This window comes from Hemicordylus capensis, chromosome 6 (assembly GCF_027244095.1).
Source record: "Hemicordylus capensis ecotype Gifberg chromosome 6, rHemCap1.1.pri, whole genome shotgun sequence".
In the NCBI taxonomy this organism is placed as follows: domain Eukaryota; kingdom Metazoa; phylum Chordata; class Lepidosauria; order Squamata; family Cordylidae; genus Hemicordylus; species Hemicordylus capensis.
In genome coordinates this window covers 97,226,776-97,242,802 of record NC_069662.1, presented here as the reverse complement: position 1 = coordinate 97,242,802, position 16,027 = coordinate 97,226,776, and the positions used below count along the sequence as shown (strand labels likewise).

Below are 16,027 nucleotides of genomic sequence, written 5' to 3'. Positions count from 1 at the left end.
GGGGGAACTTGACACACCCCGTTGTTCCCCATGGTTAGCTCCTAGGAACACCGAAGTGGGTTGGGTGGTAGTGCATGATGGGTGCTACCTTCCACCCAACCCACAAAAGAAATGGGCAAGTGGCGATTTTAAACGAAATCCTTTCTCCAAAACCCCTATAGGATCCTATGGGGGTTTGGGGGGAAAGGCTTTTTTTTTTACTCTCTCACTTGCTTATTTTTGTGGGGGGGGGGTTGGGTGCTAAGTAGCATCCATCATACTCTACCACCCAACCCACTTTGGTGACTCTAGGAACTACCCAGGGGAAACAGTGGGGTGTTTTGAGTCCCCATTGTTCCCTATGGCTTGCACACTTGAAACATTTGAAATGTTTCAAGTCTGTTTTGTTGAAACAGCTGCCTCGGCTGCTCTTTTTCAAGGAGTCTGCATTTCATTTCAAGCTCAAAATGAAACGCAAAATCCATTTCGTGCACCTAGTATTTATAGTTGCCTGAAGTTGGACAGAGAGAGCTAGTGAAGGGAGGCAAAACCTGAAAAGTGAGGGAGGGGGGGAATGTTAAGGAAACCAGAGCAATGCTGAAGGGAGAGTGATGATTCTCAGGGCAATGTTGCTGAGAGCTTTCTGAGGTGAGAACCTGATTTCTACTGATAAAGTGTCAGTATAGGAAGGAACTTAATGACCAGCTTCCTGATATCTGGAAAAGGATAAGAAACAACCTTCATTACACAACTAATGATGAGAGTTGTAAACATGTAATATTGAATGACAAGGGAACAGCTGGTAGTTTGACTCCAACAAGGGGTATGACTGGATCATTTCCATGAAGCCAGAGCCTTAAAGAATTATCTGGAAGACAACTGGGATATCCTGTAAATGTACACAAAATATTCTGCAACTAAGGAGGAATTTTTAAAAGTTCTACTTTTTCTTTTAACAGGTATGTTATCTTTCGTGGCTTCATACCATGCCCAAAGTCAACACCAGCTACTGAGAACCAATATTATAGGGTTAAATAAGACATTTAAGCTCAGAGCTGTTTGGGTGGCAGCAAAGAGGGGGTGGTTTTGTCACACTAACATCTGATCCTACTTCACTATTGACATCAGTTGTCTTAAAGCCAAGTAGTTCCTTTTAACCAGGTTGTGGGTTGAGAAACAATTAAATGCAAGCTTCTTGATGTTTTCCATTTCTGAAGTGTGTCGTATTTGTCACTTGCATTGGTAGAGAGTTTTGAAGAGAAACTACTTCTTGGTGTAAATAGTGCAAAGCATTTTGTGCTCATATACACACACCCTCTCAACCAAAGGCTGCCAAGTGCTTCCTAATGGTGATTAATTATGCTCTGCAGAACACCGAAGAGGTATATTATTGCATTTTTAAACAGTGGTTAAATAGGACAATTAAGAAATGGAAGAATGCTTGAGCCATTGAGTCCAAATGATCTGATGCTCAATGCTTAGCACACTAGATATTGCTTGATCTCAATGGCAATGTAATCCAAGCAGTCAGTTCTGTGTCAATGCAAAGAAGTTGCCACTAACTATCAGTCTCAGTGGAGTTCCATCAGTGTACACTACCTAAGGGGTCTAGCCTTTAAAAGCAGGTGAAACCCAGACTTTCTGCACCAAGCAAACTCCGATATCACAAGCTAGCTCTGCACATCTCAGCATTTCACTTGTTAACAATACCATGTTTGCTTTTATTCCCTCTTGCTGTCCTCGGCACTGATTTTAAAAAGCCCTTCAGTTTCCATTCTCGTCTCTTCTTGATATGTTGCACTCAGAATAGCACCCATCACAGCTAATCACAGCATACTCCGTTCAAACACCTCTTTGACAGGAAAAGCCTACAGGGTTCAATTTTATACTGTATGCTTTTATGTGCACAGCCACACAAAATGCACATAACTAAAAATAGCTTGCTGTATACCTCAATAAAGTAGTCTCCTGGTATCACAGGTTTTAAATGAGGCCTACAATTTCAAGATGTCTGACAATGTGTTGAGATAACATTGTTTCACAGAAATAAAGCTAATAAATAAATGGTGGCACTTGAACATCAGAAATCAAGAACATGCCTGTTTTTTCTCCTTTGTTCTGACCTATCAACAACAAGCCTTTTTCATTGATTTTCTTTGCCATGTTCCTGCTGTTCTACAACCTCCCAACTTTTCATTAATTATTGTGTCTAATTTAGCCTGCACATGTACAATACTGTTTCTTAAATGGAAACATTGCAATAGCATTTGTCCTCTTGGTGCCCAACTTTTTCATCCAATAAAATAAGCAAAGTTCTTATTTCTAAAAATATGTTGCAAAGAAGACAGGTTGCCATTTCATCACACCTCTCTGTAAATTTTGGTTGCAATTCTATATGCAGGTCTACTGGTTGACTCGATAGGAGTTAAATGTCAGGATCCACAGAACTACCTTAAGTGTATCCAAGGACTTGTGTATGTTCAAAGGGATCAGCTCCTTATGCCATATCACAACCTGGTTTTGAAAGTTCCCTCCGTTTCAAATGTGGTAATCCACAGGCACGGGCAGTTGCTATTCAAAAAATACAAGCACCCTTGGCCCTGAGCACACAGTACAAATTGCATGGATCTTTGGATCCTGACCAACAACTACAGAAAGCAATGTATTAAATGCAAAATGGGGAAAACAAAAAGGATAGTGAGTTGTGCTGGAGGAAAGGAATCTTTAGACACAACCCCAAAATTATGCACACATTGTACTGCTCCATTATTATTATTATTATTATTATTATATTAAGCAGCACAACACAAATTACTGAGTAAATGTTTAGGTTTTGCCAGTATTCTTTAAAATAGCAAATCATAGGAATAGAACATTTCCATTTCTGTAATCTCCACTTAATCCAATCAGTAAATTTCTATTTTCTCTGGAAGGCCTCTGTAATATGGATTCTAATTTAAAAAGCATATCCTGTTCTTAGCCTGCTGCTTTCAAACCAAAAGTAAGGTTAGCAAAGGGTTCTGTTTACATTCATGCCGCATTAGCAAAAAGGTAAAGTTGTGCCGTCGAGAAGGTGACGACCACAGAGCCCTGTGGTTTTCTTTGGTAGAATACAGAAGGGGTTTACCATTGATCTCCTGCGCAGTATGAGATGATGCCTTTCAGCACTTTCCTATATTGATGCTGCCTGATAGAGATGTTTCCCACAGTCTGGGAAACACACCATCAGGGATTCGAACCAACAGCCTTCTGCTCTCTAGGCAGGTTACTTCCCCACTGTGCCATCAGGTGGCTTAGCAGAAAGGTAGGGACTACTAATAGACAACATAGCAGAAGCATGCTTTCAGTCATGCTCACAGTATGTGATAAAACAAGCTAAACATCTTGAACTTCTAACTCCTTGATAAATAGATGTGTTCCTTGTTCATTCTAATTCTGTCTATTATCCCACAGAGTGCTAAGCAATAATGTCACAGGCAGAAGGAATAAACAATTGATTGCATGTGCCAAGTCTTTCCATGCAAAACAGGGCTTGGTGATTAGAGTCCTTATGTGGAAGAAAGTCCCAAACAGTAAAACATTCTTCCAAATAAATGTGCTTTAAATAAACTGTTTGGCATGAAACCAAGCTTTAACCCTGTTTCCACGTAACGTCTGAACCAGCCCATTCAATGGGACTGCAACCTATCCTAAACAATTATGTGCCAATCACATCTGGGCAATGTCACTAAAATGTTAGCATAGCATCATGTTGTGTGATGTTGCAGCAATTTATAAGGCTCATCTGGACCATTCATGCACTGCACCTCACTGAACAAAGTGGGAAATTTGTTGATTTGATTTATGTGCTTTTAAAAATTCTTGCAACTCATCACACTTTATTGTTGCTTGTCAGATTTTCTGCAACTGTCTAGCAGGCAATAAAGCCTTTACACTGAGAAAATAACCCAAGGGATGTGGGAACAGTCTTAAATATAACATGATATATAAGTGGTGCTCTATGACTGTGATAAATTTACCTGGGGAGAGAGAGCAAAGAAGCAGTTCTAAAAGACAGCACTTTAAATTGAATGTTGAATTGACACTTTTAACTCTGAGAAGAGGGAGTGAAACAGCATGCCAGATCTCAAAGAAATAGTTTTGTTGAAGCTAAATTGAGGCTTGCAGATGAAAATCTATATTTTCAAATATGACCACACAGGATACTAGAGGTGTGTAGAATGTTCCGCGGGTGGAGTGTTCTGCCTCAAAACAGGCAACTCTGAGCATCCTGAGCTCAGAACAGAACCCCCTTTTAAAAGGGGACCTCTTTTGACCTCAGAATGGAACGACCCGTTCTGAGACAGACCCCTCCGCCCTACTCTGAACACCATTTTGGAATCCAGAAGACACCCTTCTGGCCTCTGCACATAGGCAATGGCCATTTGAGTAATCTGCACCATCACGCAAATGGCCACTGCGCATCTGCAGTGGCCAGAAGAACACCATTTTTGATTCCAAAATGGTGCCCACACATGTGCAGATGTCAGAAGAGTGCTATTTTGGAATCCAAAATGGAATTCAGAATGGTGTCATTCTATCGGAACAACTAGCTAGCCCAGGTTTTATGACAGATGACCTGTGGATTTTGCAAAATTTGTTTTATTCACATCCCTACAGGCTACCAGTGTTGCTTTGCCATTTTTGCCACTAACTACCCAGTAGGGATGTGCACGAATATTTTTTTTAAAATGATTTGTGCCTGAATTGAATCACCCCTGATTCATTTTGTGTCTGAATCTGTCCCCCTGAATCACCCCAGATTCGTTTTGGATTTGATTTGGATTCAGATTGAATTGGACCATGTATAAAGGTCCTGGGGCACCAAACCTGGGTGGTGGGTAGGTCCCCATGGGTGTCACCTAACACTCAAATTTCAAGGCAGTGGGGCACTTGGTTGATTTTTAATGATTTTTTAAAAAAGTATTTGCTGATTTTGTATATTTCTGCCATAGGAAATAATGGGGATTGGAAGTTGCCCTATCCCAACCTAACATGGATCCTCAGCTTTCATTTTTTAAAAAAAGCTAAGCTCTAGCCCTTGTACAGGTGGAGTTAAGAAGCAAAATGTGTGGTCACAATTTTTCAAGTGTTTGGATTCTTTGGTGTATAATAACCTTTCCTCATAAAGAATCCCTATGAGAATTCATTGCACACCTTCATTTCTTCTATTCATTTTGACTGTCATTGGACAAGGCCAACTGTCAACTGCCATGTGCCAACTACACCCCCCCACACACACATACACACCTGCAAAGCAGTGGGATACTTGGTTTATTTTTTTTTAGGAATATTGAAGTGTTTAGATTCTTTGGTGTCTAATAACTTTTTATATGCCTTCATTTCTTCTGTTCATTTTGATTGTCATTGGACAGTGCCAACTGTCAACTGCCATGTTTCAACTACACCCCCCCCCAACACACACACACACACACACACACACACAGTGGGGTACTCAGTTTATTTTTTTTAGGTATTTTTGAACTGTTTAGATTCTTAGATTACCGGTATTTCATTACACACCTTAATTTATTCTGTTCATTTTGACCCCACTGCTTTGCGAGTGGGGAATTAGTGGCATCCCATGTGTCAACTACCCCCAAACCCACAAGCCACTAAGTACTTTTATATTTTAGGATTTGTTGAGGTGTTTACACTCTTTGGGTGTAATGAATCCTCATAGGGATTCATTATGAGAAAAGGTTATTAGACACCAAACAGTCTAAACACCTGAAACAATTTCTAGAACTTAAACTGAGTAGTACCCCACTGCCTTGTGGGTGGGAGGGGTGGTAGTTGGCACATGTCAGTTGCCACTGTCCAAAGATTGTCAAAATGAATAGAAGAAATGGAGGTGTGTAATGAATCCTCATAGGGATCCACTGAGGAAAAGTTATTATACACCAAAGAACCCAAACACTTGAAAAGTAGTGACCACACATTTTGCTCCATAACTCCACTTCTACAAGGGCTAGAACTTAGCTTCCCCCACTTCCTAATGAAAGCTAGGAATCTCAGGAAATAAATAGGAGGAATCCGAATCTTGGTTCAATTTGATTAGAATCTGGCACGTTTCGATTTGGACCCAAATCTAGCCAATGGATCATCGGGTGATTTGTTCTGTCTCCAAATCACCTGAATCACCTAGATTCAGGGGGAAATAGATTTGTACCCGAATCGATTCGCACATCCCTACTATCCAGTTTTATTGTTTTGAAAGGTTTGATTTTGGGGTAATGAGCAAAATAAGGCCCATGATTCCACCATTCCCTGTCCACAAACGCTCTGAGTTTCATATCATTTCTCTACACTTACATTATTTAACATTCCAGCTGCCACATATCTCTTGGGTTTCTAAGCATCAGTCTCCATGCAGCTGAGAAGATCAAATGGTCACATTTGGTAGCTCACCCATAATGTGTATGATCCCCTGCGACTCCCTGGAAAAGTCAGCATGCTCTGATCTGAGGCAGCAGTCGATGTCAGGCCACTACTTCTGGACTGTGGCCATTCGAAGCTAGCCTCCTCTTGCTCAGTTTTGCTTTTCTGCTTTCTTATAATCTATAGCAATTTGAAATGGAAATAAGAAAGGGTTCATTGTAAAGCATTATCAGAACTATACAAAACAGATTGAGAGCTGTCATCAAGATGTGACATAGAAACCTTAAAATAGTCTTCTTTTTTTACTTGAGCTCTTCTAATGTTGATTTTGACAGCCTGTATATATTCAACTATTAGCTGAATCTCCCGTTCTGATAAAGAGCCTGAGAGTAAATTATAGCAGGGGGAAATACCATTAGTAGTACTTTTGTTTGCATAGAAAATATTCTGCATATCTTTCCTAAAGTTTTGTTTCACACGCAGAGGCTTATGTGAAACACACAAAGAAGGCTAGAACGTTAACGGTTCATGATAGCAATCGTTGTGCAATCTTAGTCACTGAAACAGATTTGATTGAAGTATTTTATAGAGGAAATTAAGGCACTGTGTTTTGGCCAAAGAGAGAGAGAGAGAGAGAGAGAGAGAGAGAGAGAGAGAGAGCGCATATATTTTTGTCTTGTCTCCTGCCACCACCCCATGCCCACCCTGCCACTGTGATGAGGCCAAACGGCCGATCTTTAAAATAATACTAGCTGCCATGTGCGCGGGCGGGGGTGAGGGGCGAGCCAAGAACACACACACATCCCGTGGCAGTGGGTGGAGCAGGAGTGGCTGCTGAGACTGACCATCCAGCCCAGCAGCCCTTGAGAACTGCAAGCTGCTCCAGCAAGCCTGCGCCGTTTGTATAATTCAAACTGTGCTGGAGCGCCTCATAGTTCTCAAGGGCCACTGGGCTGGGCTGGCAGGCTCAGCAGCTGCTCCCGTTCTGCCTGCCGCCACCACGGTGGGTTGCTTGGCTTACCCCCCACCCCAGCCATGCACATGGCGGCTAGAATTATTTTCAAGATCATCAGGGAGGGGGCTTGCAGCAGGGGCGCCTCACAGTGGGAGCTCAAAACTTTTTTTCCCCACCTGGGCCCGAACTCGCTCTCGGTGGCCCTGGGCGGTGGTGGTAGGGAATTTGGAAGGAATTGATCGGGTTCAAAGAATGATTAGCTTTCATCTGGCAGTAGTTGCCCAATTTGGGGGAAAGGTAGCAGTCCCACCAATAGGATTTTGAAAAGAAAAAATATTTCTTAGATCTAAGATATCTAAAGTTAATTTTTGATTGTGAACCACCCTGAGCCATTTTGGATGGGTGGTGTCAGCACAGGAGTTTCTTTGTCAGCTCCTTAAAGTTTGCCTACTGCTTGGGTCAGGCCTCAGAGATGGGCGATGGGGTTTGATTCACCTGTTTCCTCCTCCTGAAAATGGCAGTCATAGGGTTGGTCTCCCTCCAGAGAACTACAACCCTCCTATCCACACAACCCTGCTGCCAACACTGATCTGCCCCCTTTTAAAGGCTGCTTTACAGGCCAAACATCCAGTCTCCCCTAGCCCTGGCCCTTTCCCTCTTGCCTTTATTAACCCCTCCTGTGTCACCTGGTCCCTTCCTCCCATCCAGCCCAACCTCTTGCCCTTTGTTTCCATTCTCTCCGCCCCATCATTGGATGGCACCGGCTGCCTGATGTCATCTCCAGGCACCTGCTGCGTCATCCTGGTACATGGGTCAGTCCGGTCATCCGAGACACAGACCGATCCCGGGTTGGGTGTGGTGGTGGTGGCGTAGCAGTTGGCTGCTCCCCTGAAAATGCACTGTGTGTCAGCGCTGGATATGGTGTTGCCCTGGGGTGGGTGAGTGCTGTGTTTGGGCCAACCATACAGGTGGTATATAAATAAATAAATGCACGGATGGGCTGACATCCTAACAGTGCACCTACACAATGGACTAAACTGCACAAGAAGATTGCTGAGCTCTGCAAATTTGTGGTGTTCCATGATTGTGCAGCTGCTAAGGGAAGACCTTCTCCAGGACATATACAAGGTTGCGTTAGAAGGCTGTGCAACTATGTTATGAAATAGTCCTTGCTTGATGATGCTGTGCCATGATGTTTGGAACAGTCATTGCTCAACCATGTTGTGTAACATGTGTTCTGCGACTTTTCAACATATTCTGCTAGCACAAGGAGTAGTCTCAAACAGACCTTCCTTTCTTTGTGCAATATCCTTTGGCAAAAAACTTTCAGGTAAGAACTATTCCTACCACTTGCACCTCCTTGCAGTTCTATGAGTCTTCCAGGACTGGAGCGGGGTAGAGCTGGAGAAAAATGGAGCCCTGTCAAGCCCCAGCAACCTCTAGGAAGGCATGCATGGAGCTCTGGCAAGTGTTTCCTTTCCCAAGGCTTTCCCCACAAAGCTCTATGGGGAAAGCATTAGGAAGGACTACACTTCTCAGCACTCCTTGTTCACCTTCCAAGAAAATGCTGAGGCCCAACAGGGCTCTGTTTCTCTTGCCACCATGACCCTGTGCTGGGAAAAGTGCAGCACTGAAGTGGAGTATTTGGCTTTGGCTGAAGCTCTGTGTGGGTCTAATAAACAAATGGTCAGGAAGCCACACTTCGAGTGATCGGAGCCGCCACTGGCTTGTGGGCCTAGCAATGAAGAATGCTGCTTTACAGCAATATAGCACTGATGTCATATATACAGCCAAACCACCCATAAAGAGGTGGCGGTGAGGTACTGCAAAACACAATTCTGAGTACCTCCCAGCAATAAATAAGCTGGTTATACAAGAAGGAAAGAAATTTATTACCCAATTAGGAACAAATAAAGTCGTCATGAGTTACTGGGAGGAATGCTGGGGAAAACTGTTTGCTCTACAAATAACACAATGTGGTTTGCGTTTTCAACTGGTCAGACTATTTCCTCTGGAGGAGAGAACATAAGTTGCTACAGAGCAATCATGATTGACAATGAATTTCTAGGTTTGATGTAGTGTAGGATCTGAGAGTGTGAACTGCGAGCTGAAACCTTGCTATGAACTTACTAGGTGGTCTTGTTCGAACTATGATAACCCTATTTAGCTTTCAGTAAAAATGTGCAGAGTTACCACATCAATTATGATGTGCTATGTAGCCCCACCTCCACTGATCACAAGATGGGTGTCTTTTTAGAAGAACACTGTATTTATGGTCAGCAGGGGAATGGCATTATATAAGCACTGTGGTGCAGAGCTTGCAACTGGCATCAGATCAGATCATACAGTACATGGTTCCCAAACAAATGATTAGGATGATCTCTCAGCCTCAGATCCTTTCTGTATCAGCAGCACAGGAATAAAAGGGTTGATCTACCATAAAAGGTTGTTGCAAGGACACCAAGACGAGGCCATTCACACAAGCAGCTTGCACAGTCCTATCAAGGTAAGGCTATTCATGTGGAGTGCTGGGAATGGTCCCAATCCTGGTGCTCTTCACCAGGGTGGCCCAGGTTTTCTACCTGGGCTTATAGTGAGGTAGAAAGGCATGATGAGTGTGTCCCCTCCTATCCCATTCTCTGCTTGCAGCCCGAGAGTTCATAGAGGTGGGTGGCTAGAGCACCCACAACAGGGAAATCCCCCAATGGACCGTGCTTCTTGCACAGTGCATTGTGGAATTTCTGGAGGCTGGGTTTTGTTGCCCCAGCCTCCAGATGGTCGCACCACTTGCTGCAGTGTGGACCATGCAGGCTTGGAGCAAAGTGGCTGAAGGGAGACTGCGCTCATGTGGGGAGAAGGTAGAACCAATCCTGCCTTCCCCGTGCCTTCCCAAGGTCATGTGAACTAACTTGACAAGTGTGAAATTCTACCCAGATATTTATGTATTTATTTATTTTAATGCTCTATACATTATCAATCCTCAAAGTAAATTCACCTAGTAGTGAAGCTTTTGAATCATACCTTCTGGACAATGGTAGTAGCAAGCTCTTCTATCAGCTCTTCCTTATGTTCTCGTAAGTAACAAGCTTCATTCTGTTTGTCCTATACAAAGAGACATACACAGGGAAGTATTCACAGATGTATTTATAAATTTAAGAAGTCACTATTGAAAATGTGTAGAATGCATTTCTACACAAAGAAGAAGAAAAACTTGACTGAAATGGCTCTAAATTAATCTGAACACTTGGGGCTCAATTCAAAATTGTGTTGCACTTAGAAGAAGGTGAAGCGTTGACATATCCAGGCCAATTAGCTCCAGTCATACTTGGAGCCAGTAACCATAACGGCCCTATTGATCTGCTCCTTCCATTGATGCCTCTGTGATGAATAGCCGTTTCAATAGCCCTTACACAGGAACTGCAGATCTGCAAGGTTTATGCCTGGTTGGCTGCTGCCTTGACTTGTCACACACTCTCCAGCAAAAAATGAACAAATAGTACCTTTTCACCTTATTAGAACTTGGTTCTACTGGAATTTTCCAGTAGTAGCACAGATTGGATTTTGGAGATTTGGACCAGTGTTGTCAATTTTTGAAGATTGTTCTCCACTTGATAAAAACTGAGATCAAACAGAGGTCACTGGGTCACCGTTGTGGATGTGTGGACTTGTTTACGGACTATATTACTCTCCACACAATGGTCTTCACCATTCCTCAGATGCAAAATATTTAGTTTCACTTATGTGATATTCATTCATTCAGTCAGTCAGTCATTACATTTCTATGCCACCTCATCCAAAGGCTCTGGGCGGTGCACAACAAGTAAAAAACAAAGGCAAACACCATTTAAAACAAGCTACTTAAAACAATGTAAAAATGAATTTTAAACAATTCAGAATAATTTAAAACCAATTAAAATACTTAAAAACAATTTAAAAACCTTGGAAGGCCAGGCCAAACAAGTAAGTCTTTAGGGCTCTCTTGAAGGCCAACAATGAGTCCAAACTACGGGTATCTGCCAGGAGTGTATTCCACAGACCAGGAGCAGGCTACAGAGAAGGTCCGGTTCCGTGTCACCACAAGACATGCCAGTGGTAACTGGAGACGGGCCTCTCTGGAAGACCTCAACGTGTGATAAGGATAATACAAAAGAAGGTGCTCTCTAAAGAAACCTGGCCCTAAGGCGTTCAGGACTTTAAAGCTAATAACCAGCACTTTGTATTTTGCCCGGAAACATATTGGCAGCCAATGCAACTGTTTGAGAACAGGCATGATACTGTCTCTTTAGGTTATCCCAGAGACCAGTCTGGCTGCCGCATTTTGGAATAACTGAAGTTTCCGAACTATGTATGTTTTGTCTTATCTTAGATTGAGAGTATTCTTTAACCATACCAGATAAAGTTGTTGCATACTCTTTATTGCATGGTTAATGTATAGTATTTGGGGGATCTTATTGTTTTTTGTTTGCCATCTTTTTGTTCAAACACCAGGTGAGGCATGTCAGTGCAGTACATGGAGATCAGGCCCATTTTCATTTTGCATCGAAAAGGTACATCAGTCACTGGTGACCAGTACATTATTTTTTGGGAAATACATATGCAATAGAATAACCTATGGTGATAAACATCTGAATGTCTTCTAAGTGAGCCCGAATTATTTAAGCAAAGCTAAAGGGGAAGAAAGATCTTTACCAAAATAATGAATGCTATTAAAATATTTTTACCAAGCTTTCACTGTATGTCTCAGCCTTAGAAATGGCTTCTTCAACTGCTTCTTCTGCAACACGTAGGGCCACAGCAAGGGTGTCCATCATGCTGTGTCCTAGACAAAGAATTTAACAAAATATATGCAATATTCATCAAAAGGATTAAGCTCACTGAGATAGAAAGGAACAAAAACAGCCTTTCTAGGAAAAAAAATCCATCTACTTCCCACTACTGTTCCAAAGATCACTTTCTGCAATAACTGGCCATATTGTGCTATAATCAGATATACGATAGGTGTATAGCAGCATTTGTTTGCAGGGCCAGGTTACATGCTAATGTAACTTAAGCATGCCAAGTTGCTAATGAGAAGGCAAATATAGATTTTACATATATAAAAAGCTCCCAGGGTGACAGTCTCTATGATGTGAAGAATTTCTCCCCTCCCCAAAACCCAGAATGTAATTTAGAAATAAATAAAACACATGTATTGAACATGTACAAAGTCCATCTAATGAAAAGTCTTTTTAGATCTGGTAGCAAAAATCATCAGGATCATGCCTGAAATGCACTTTGAGAGCTTGTAATGCTAATCTCAAAAGCAACCATCACAACTCCCCAAATTCTTCTTTGGCTCAGATTAAAATCTGAGCCAGAGAAGAATTTCTGGTTTGTGCCAGGCCCAGGCCCCAAACCCTACTTTGCCCACTCCTCTGTTTCCTTTAATACTTACTTAGTATACGTACTTACATTTCATTCATTCATTCATTCATTCATTCAATTTCTATACCGCCCTTCCAAAAATGGCTAAGGGTGGTTTACACAGAAAAATAACAAACAAATAAACAAACAAATAAGATGGATCCCTGTCCCCAAAGGGCTCACAATCTAAAAAGAAACATAAGACAGACACCAGCAACAGTCACTGGAGCTACTGTGCTGGGGGTGGATAGGGCCAGTTACTCTTCCCCTGCCAAATAAAGAGAATCACCATTTCCTTTAGCATACCAGGACAAAAATCCCTGGGAACTCTTGGGAAGAATACATTTCCCAAGGGCAACTGACCTTTTCTTCTGGTGTATTTGCAATGCACTAGAGCGGGGGAAGAAGAGAAATACCTTCATCCTTTCCTCTCCTCTTTCTGCAGCCAGAGTGCTGTTGCCACTGCTGCTATCCGGTGTCTGTCTGGTACAGTATTAAAGTGGGAGGCATCTGGGGACCAGGCAGGTGTAAGGTGCACTGAGGTTGGTTCAGGCAAATAAGCTGAGCTATTTTCAAGGTTTTTGGTTTCTTTAAACTAAACTAAACCAACAACAACACCACATGAAAGCATAGTGTATAAATCATATTTTGAAGGGTTCATGTGTATAGCAATTGATGCTTTCCTCTTTAAACTCATACAGAGGAGAGTCTTCAGCCCCAGTATGCGTATCCTTTAAAACGAGAAACAGCAGTTTCTGCATTTCTGCACACTTCAAAACTGACACACTGGTACCTCATGTACAAAATGTATTGTTAAAAGTTGTCCTCAGTCATCATTGGACATTTTATTGGGCAAAATTTCACTTTGTTCAACAGTGTGTCTCATGCTTTGATCCAGAGGAAGTGAAAAACAAACAGAAAGGCTCCAATGCCATATCATATGCTACCAAAAAATACGCTTTCTGGAAAGCTGACTCAGATTATACTGTATTTGATATTTTGAATACTAATGATATTTTAAATACTATGAAAAACAGTTTTATCTAAGTATGAAACAACTGTCTTAAGGTGTTCATTGATATATCGACATGAACTCCTCATACACGAAACATTTTGGTGTAATTTCATTTGGTTGGATTAAGATATGGGTAATATCAAAGTTGCTTCAATGGCTTGAGATGCCACCTATACAATGATATTCAAACCATGACAAGTAGGACAGAATTATTTATGTTTCCATTTGGAAAATCTAAAACTTGCCCTCTTCACATAGACATGCAGTGTTGTGCCAACTAGAGGTGTGCCAGTGTTGTGCCAACTAGAGGACTGGTTGCCATGGTTCGGTCAGAATTCATACCAAATCTAGACCAAACTGCAGGTATGCAAACCAGTTTGGTCAAACCAATCAGCTGGGCCAGTCAGGCTGACGAACAAGCTCAAAATGGTTTGTGATCAAACTGGCCTGGTTTGAGGCAGTCTGGTTCACGATCAAACTGGTTCTGTACATCCCTAGTGTCAACCAACACTGGTGGAGTAGGCATTATGGCTGATCCTTGGTGCACCATGAATGTATTCTCAAACTATAGGATTTGGCTACCAGTTACAGCCTCCTATTTTCAACATATGGGTAGTTGTCTTTTATTGGACAAAAAGCACTAAATATACGTATATTGTGCATATGGAGGCCTCTTAAATTGTAGTATGTTTTCTATTTCAGAAGGAAGATTTGTCACAAGCAAGTTAGATAGCTAACTGATGTGCCTTGCTGTGTGAGAGAAAACACATGAGAGAAAATGGGAAATAGGCTGTGAATGAATGTCTCGTAGCTAGGCTGAGAGGCTAGCATGAGCCACAGGACGCTTCCAGTAGTCCATTGGAGAATTTGATTGAAGGGTTATTGAGATTATAACAGCCTTGCAAACAGTCCATAACTAACTGTCCATAACTAACAGTCCTTGCAAACAGTCCATAACTAATCAACACAAAAGTTTAATATGTTGCTCGTGCCCTTGCAATGTAAATCAGTTGCCTCAGAATAAAAATATACAAGAGCTTCCCTACCTGCTTGCATGGGGTACATTCTTATTTGAATTAGCAATTGAATATTTACAAGCCAAAATAATATTAGATATATATTTTTATTCTTTAGGTACCAATATCATATGAATATTCAACCATACTCTTGGCTATTTCATCCAGCAACTCAATCTGTAACAACTTAGTTCTGTTTGGAGGGGAGGGGAAGGGGGATCAAACATTACCTTCACTCTGTCTGTAGAATGTAGAGTCACTGCCACAAATACTTCCTTCATTCTCTATGGTTCCCTCACAGAAGCTTCCTGCTTCTGCTCAAAAAGAATATCATCATCATTATTACTCTCCAGTGTCATATATAACATAGGGATAAAAGTGTTCTCTCAGAATGTGCAGTTCTTTCTAAAGGCAAAACCATTTGCAGAAGGAGCAGTGGTGGAGTATCTTTAATACAAAGATATTACAGTGAAAACTCCAATTACAACTATAGTTTTCATCTAAAAGATTTCTTTCAAAAAAGAAATTTCTCACACTGGGATAATCCCTGGATTCAGACAATATCTGCTAAAGTAAAAGAGGGAGAGTGTGAAGTCAACAATAAGCAGGGATTGCAAACAGAATGCTAGTGAAGAGAACCTGCTTTGAATGTGACATTTTGGACTTGAAACAGATACTGAATTGTAAAGGGCATCATTTCATATTACAAAGACATTTAAACCTGCTTCTGTATCAAAGGGAACAAGAGGACTATCTTACAGTCACAATGAGATGAGTAAAATGCAAGTTACCAGTGACACAATAAAGAGGAGAGGATAAATAGAGAGGAGTTATTTATCTGAAGCCAATACAGGTTCTGACAAATCCAGGAGGGAAAATGGTGCTTATCACTATGGCTAAAAGGCCAGTTTTATTTCATGGGCACGTGGTTATAAAATTGCTGGCAATGTGTCCATCAGATCCATCCTCCTAACACTAATCAGTCAGGAGGCAGTCTTCCCAAGCTCCTGGCTTGCTCTTCCTTTCTGCCTTTCTCCCCCTCAGCTTGGTCCCTGGGACAAGAGAGGAAGTTGTCTCTTCCAAATCCATTCCTCATCCCAACCCTTCTTCCAATTCAAAGTTGCTGGCAGTGACTTGAACAAGGATTGAGTAGATAGAACCAATGCAACCCAGAGAAAGGAAGTCTGCACTCCTTTCTTATATGAACATATGTCACATGCATATTAACATATTATGACG

General features: G+C 41.7%; 1 protein-coding gene across 5 annotated transcripts in view; it reads right to left on the bottom strand.

The window, feature by feature from the left end:
- MYRIP (myosin VIIA and Rab interacting protein) overlaps window positions 1-16,027 on the bottom strand; it is a 314,404-nt gene that overhangs the window by 74,786 nt on the left and 223,591 nt on the right. For all 5 annotated transcript variants that reach the window (XM_053263239.1, XM_053263243.1, XM_053263240.1 and 2 more), the window contains 4 exons: window positions 15,019-15,102; window positions 12,076-12,173; window positions 10,376-10,456; window positions 6,430-6,579 (listed from right to left, as the gene is read on the bottom strand). In XM_053263239.1, coding sequence (XP_053119214.1) covers window positions 6,430-6,579; window positions 10,376-10,456; window positions 12,076-12,173; window positions 15,019-15,102 — 413 coding nt within the window. The remainder of the gene's footprint in view (window positions 1-6,429; window positions 6,580-10,375; window positions 10,457-12,075; window positions 12,174-15,018; window positions 15,103-16,027) is intronic.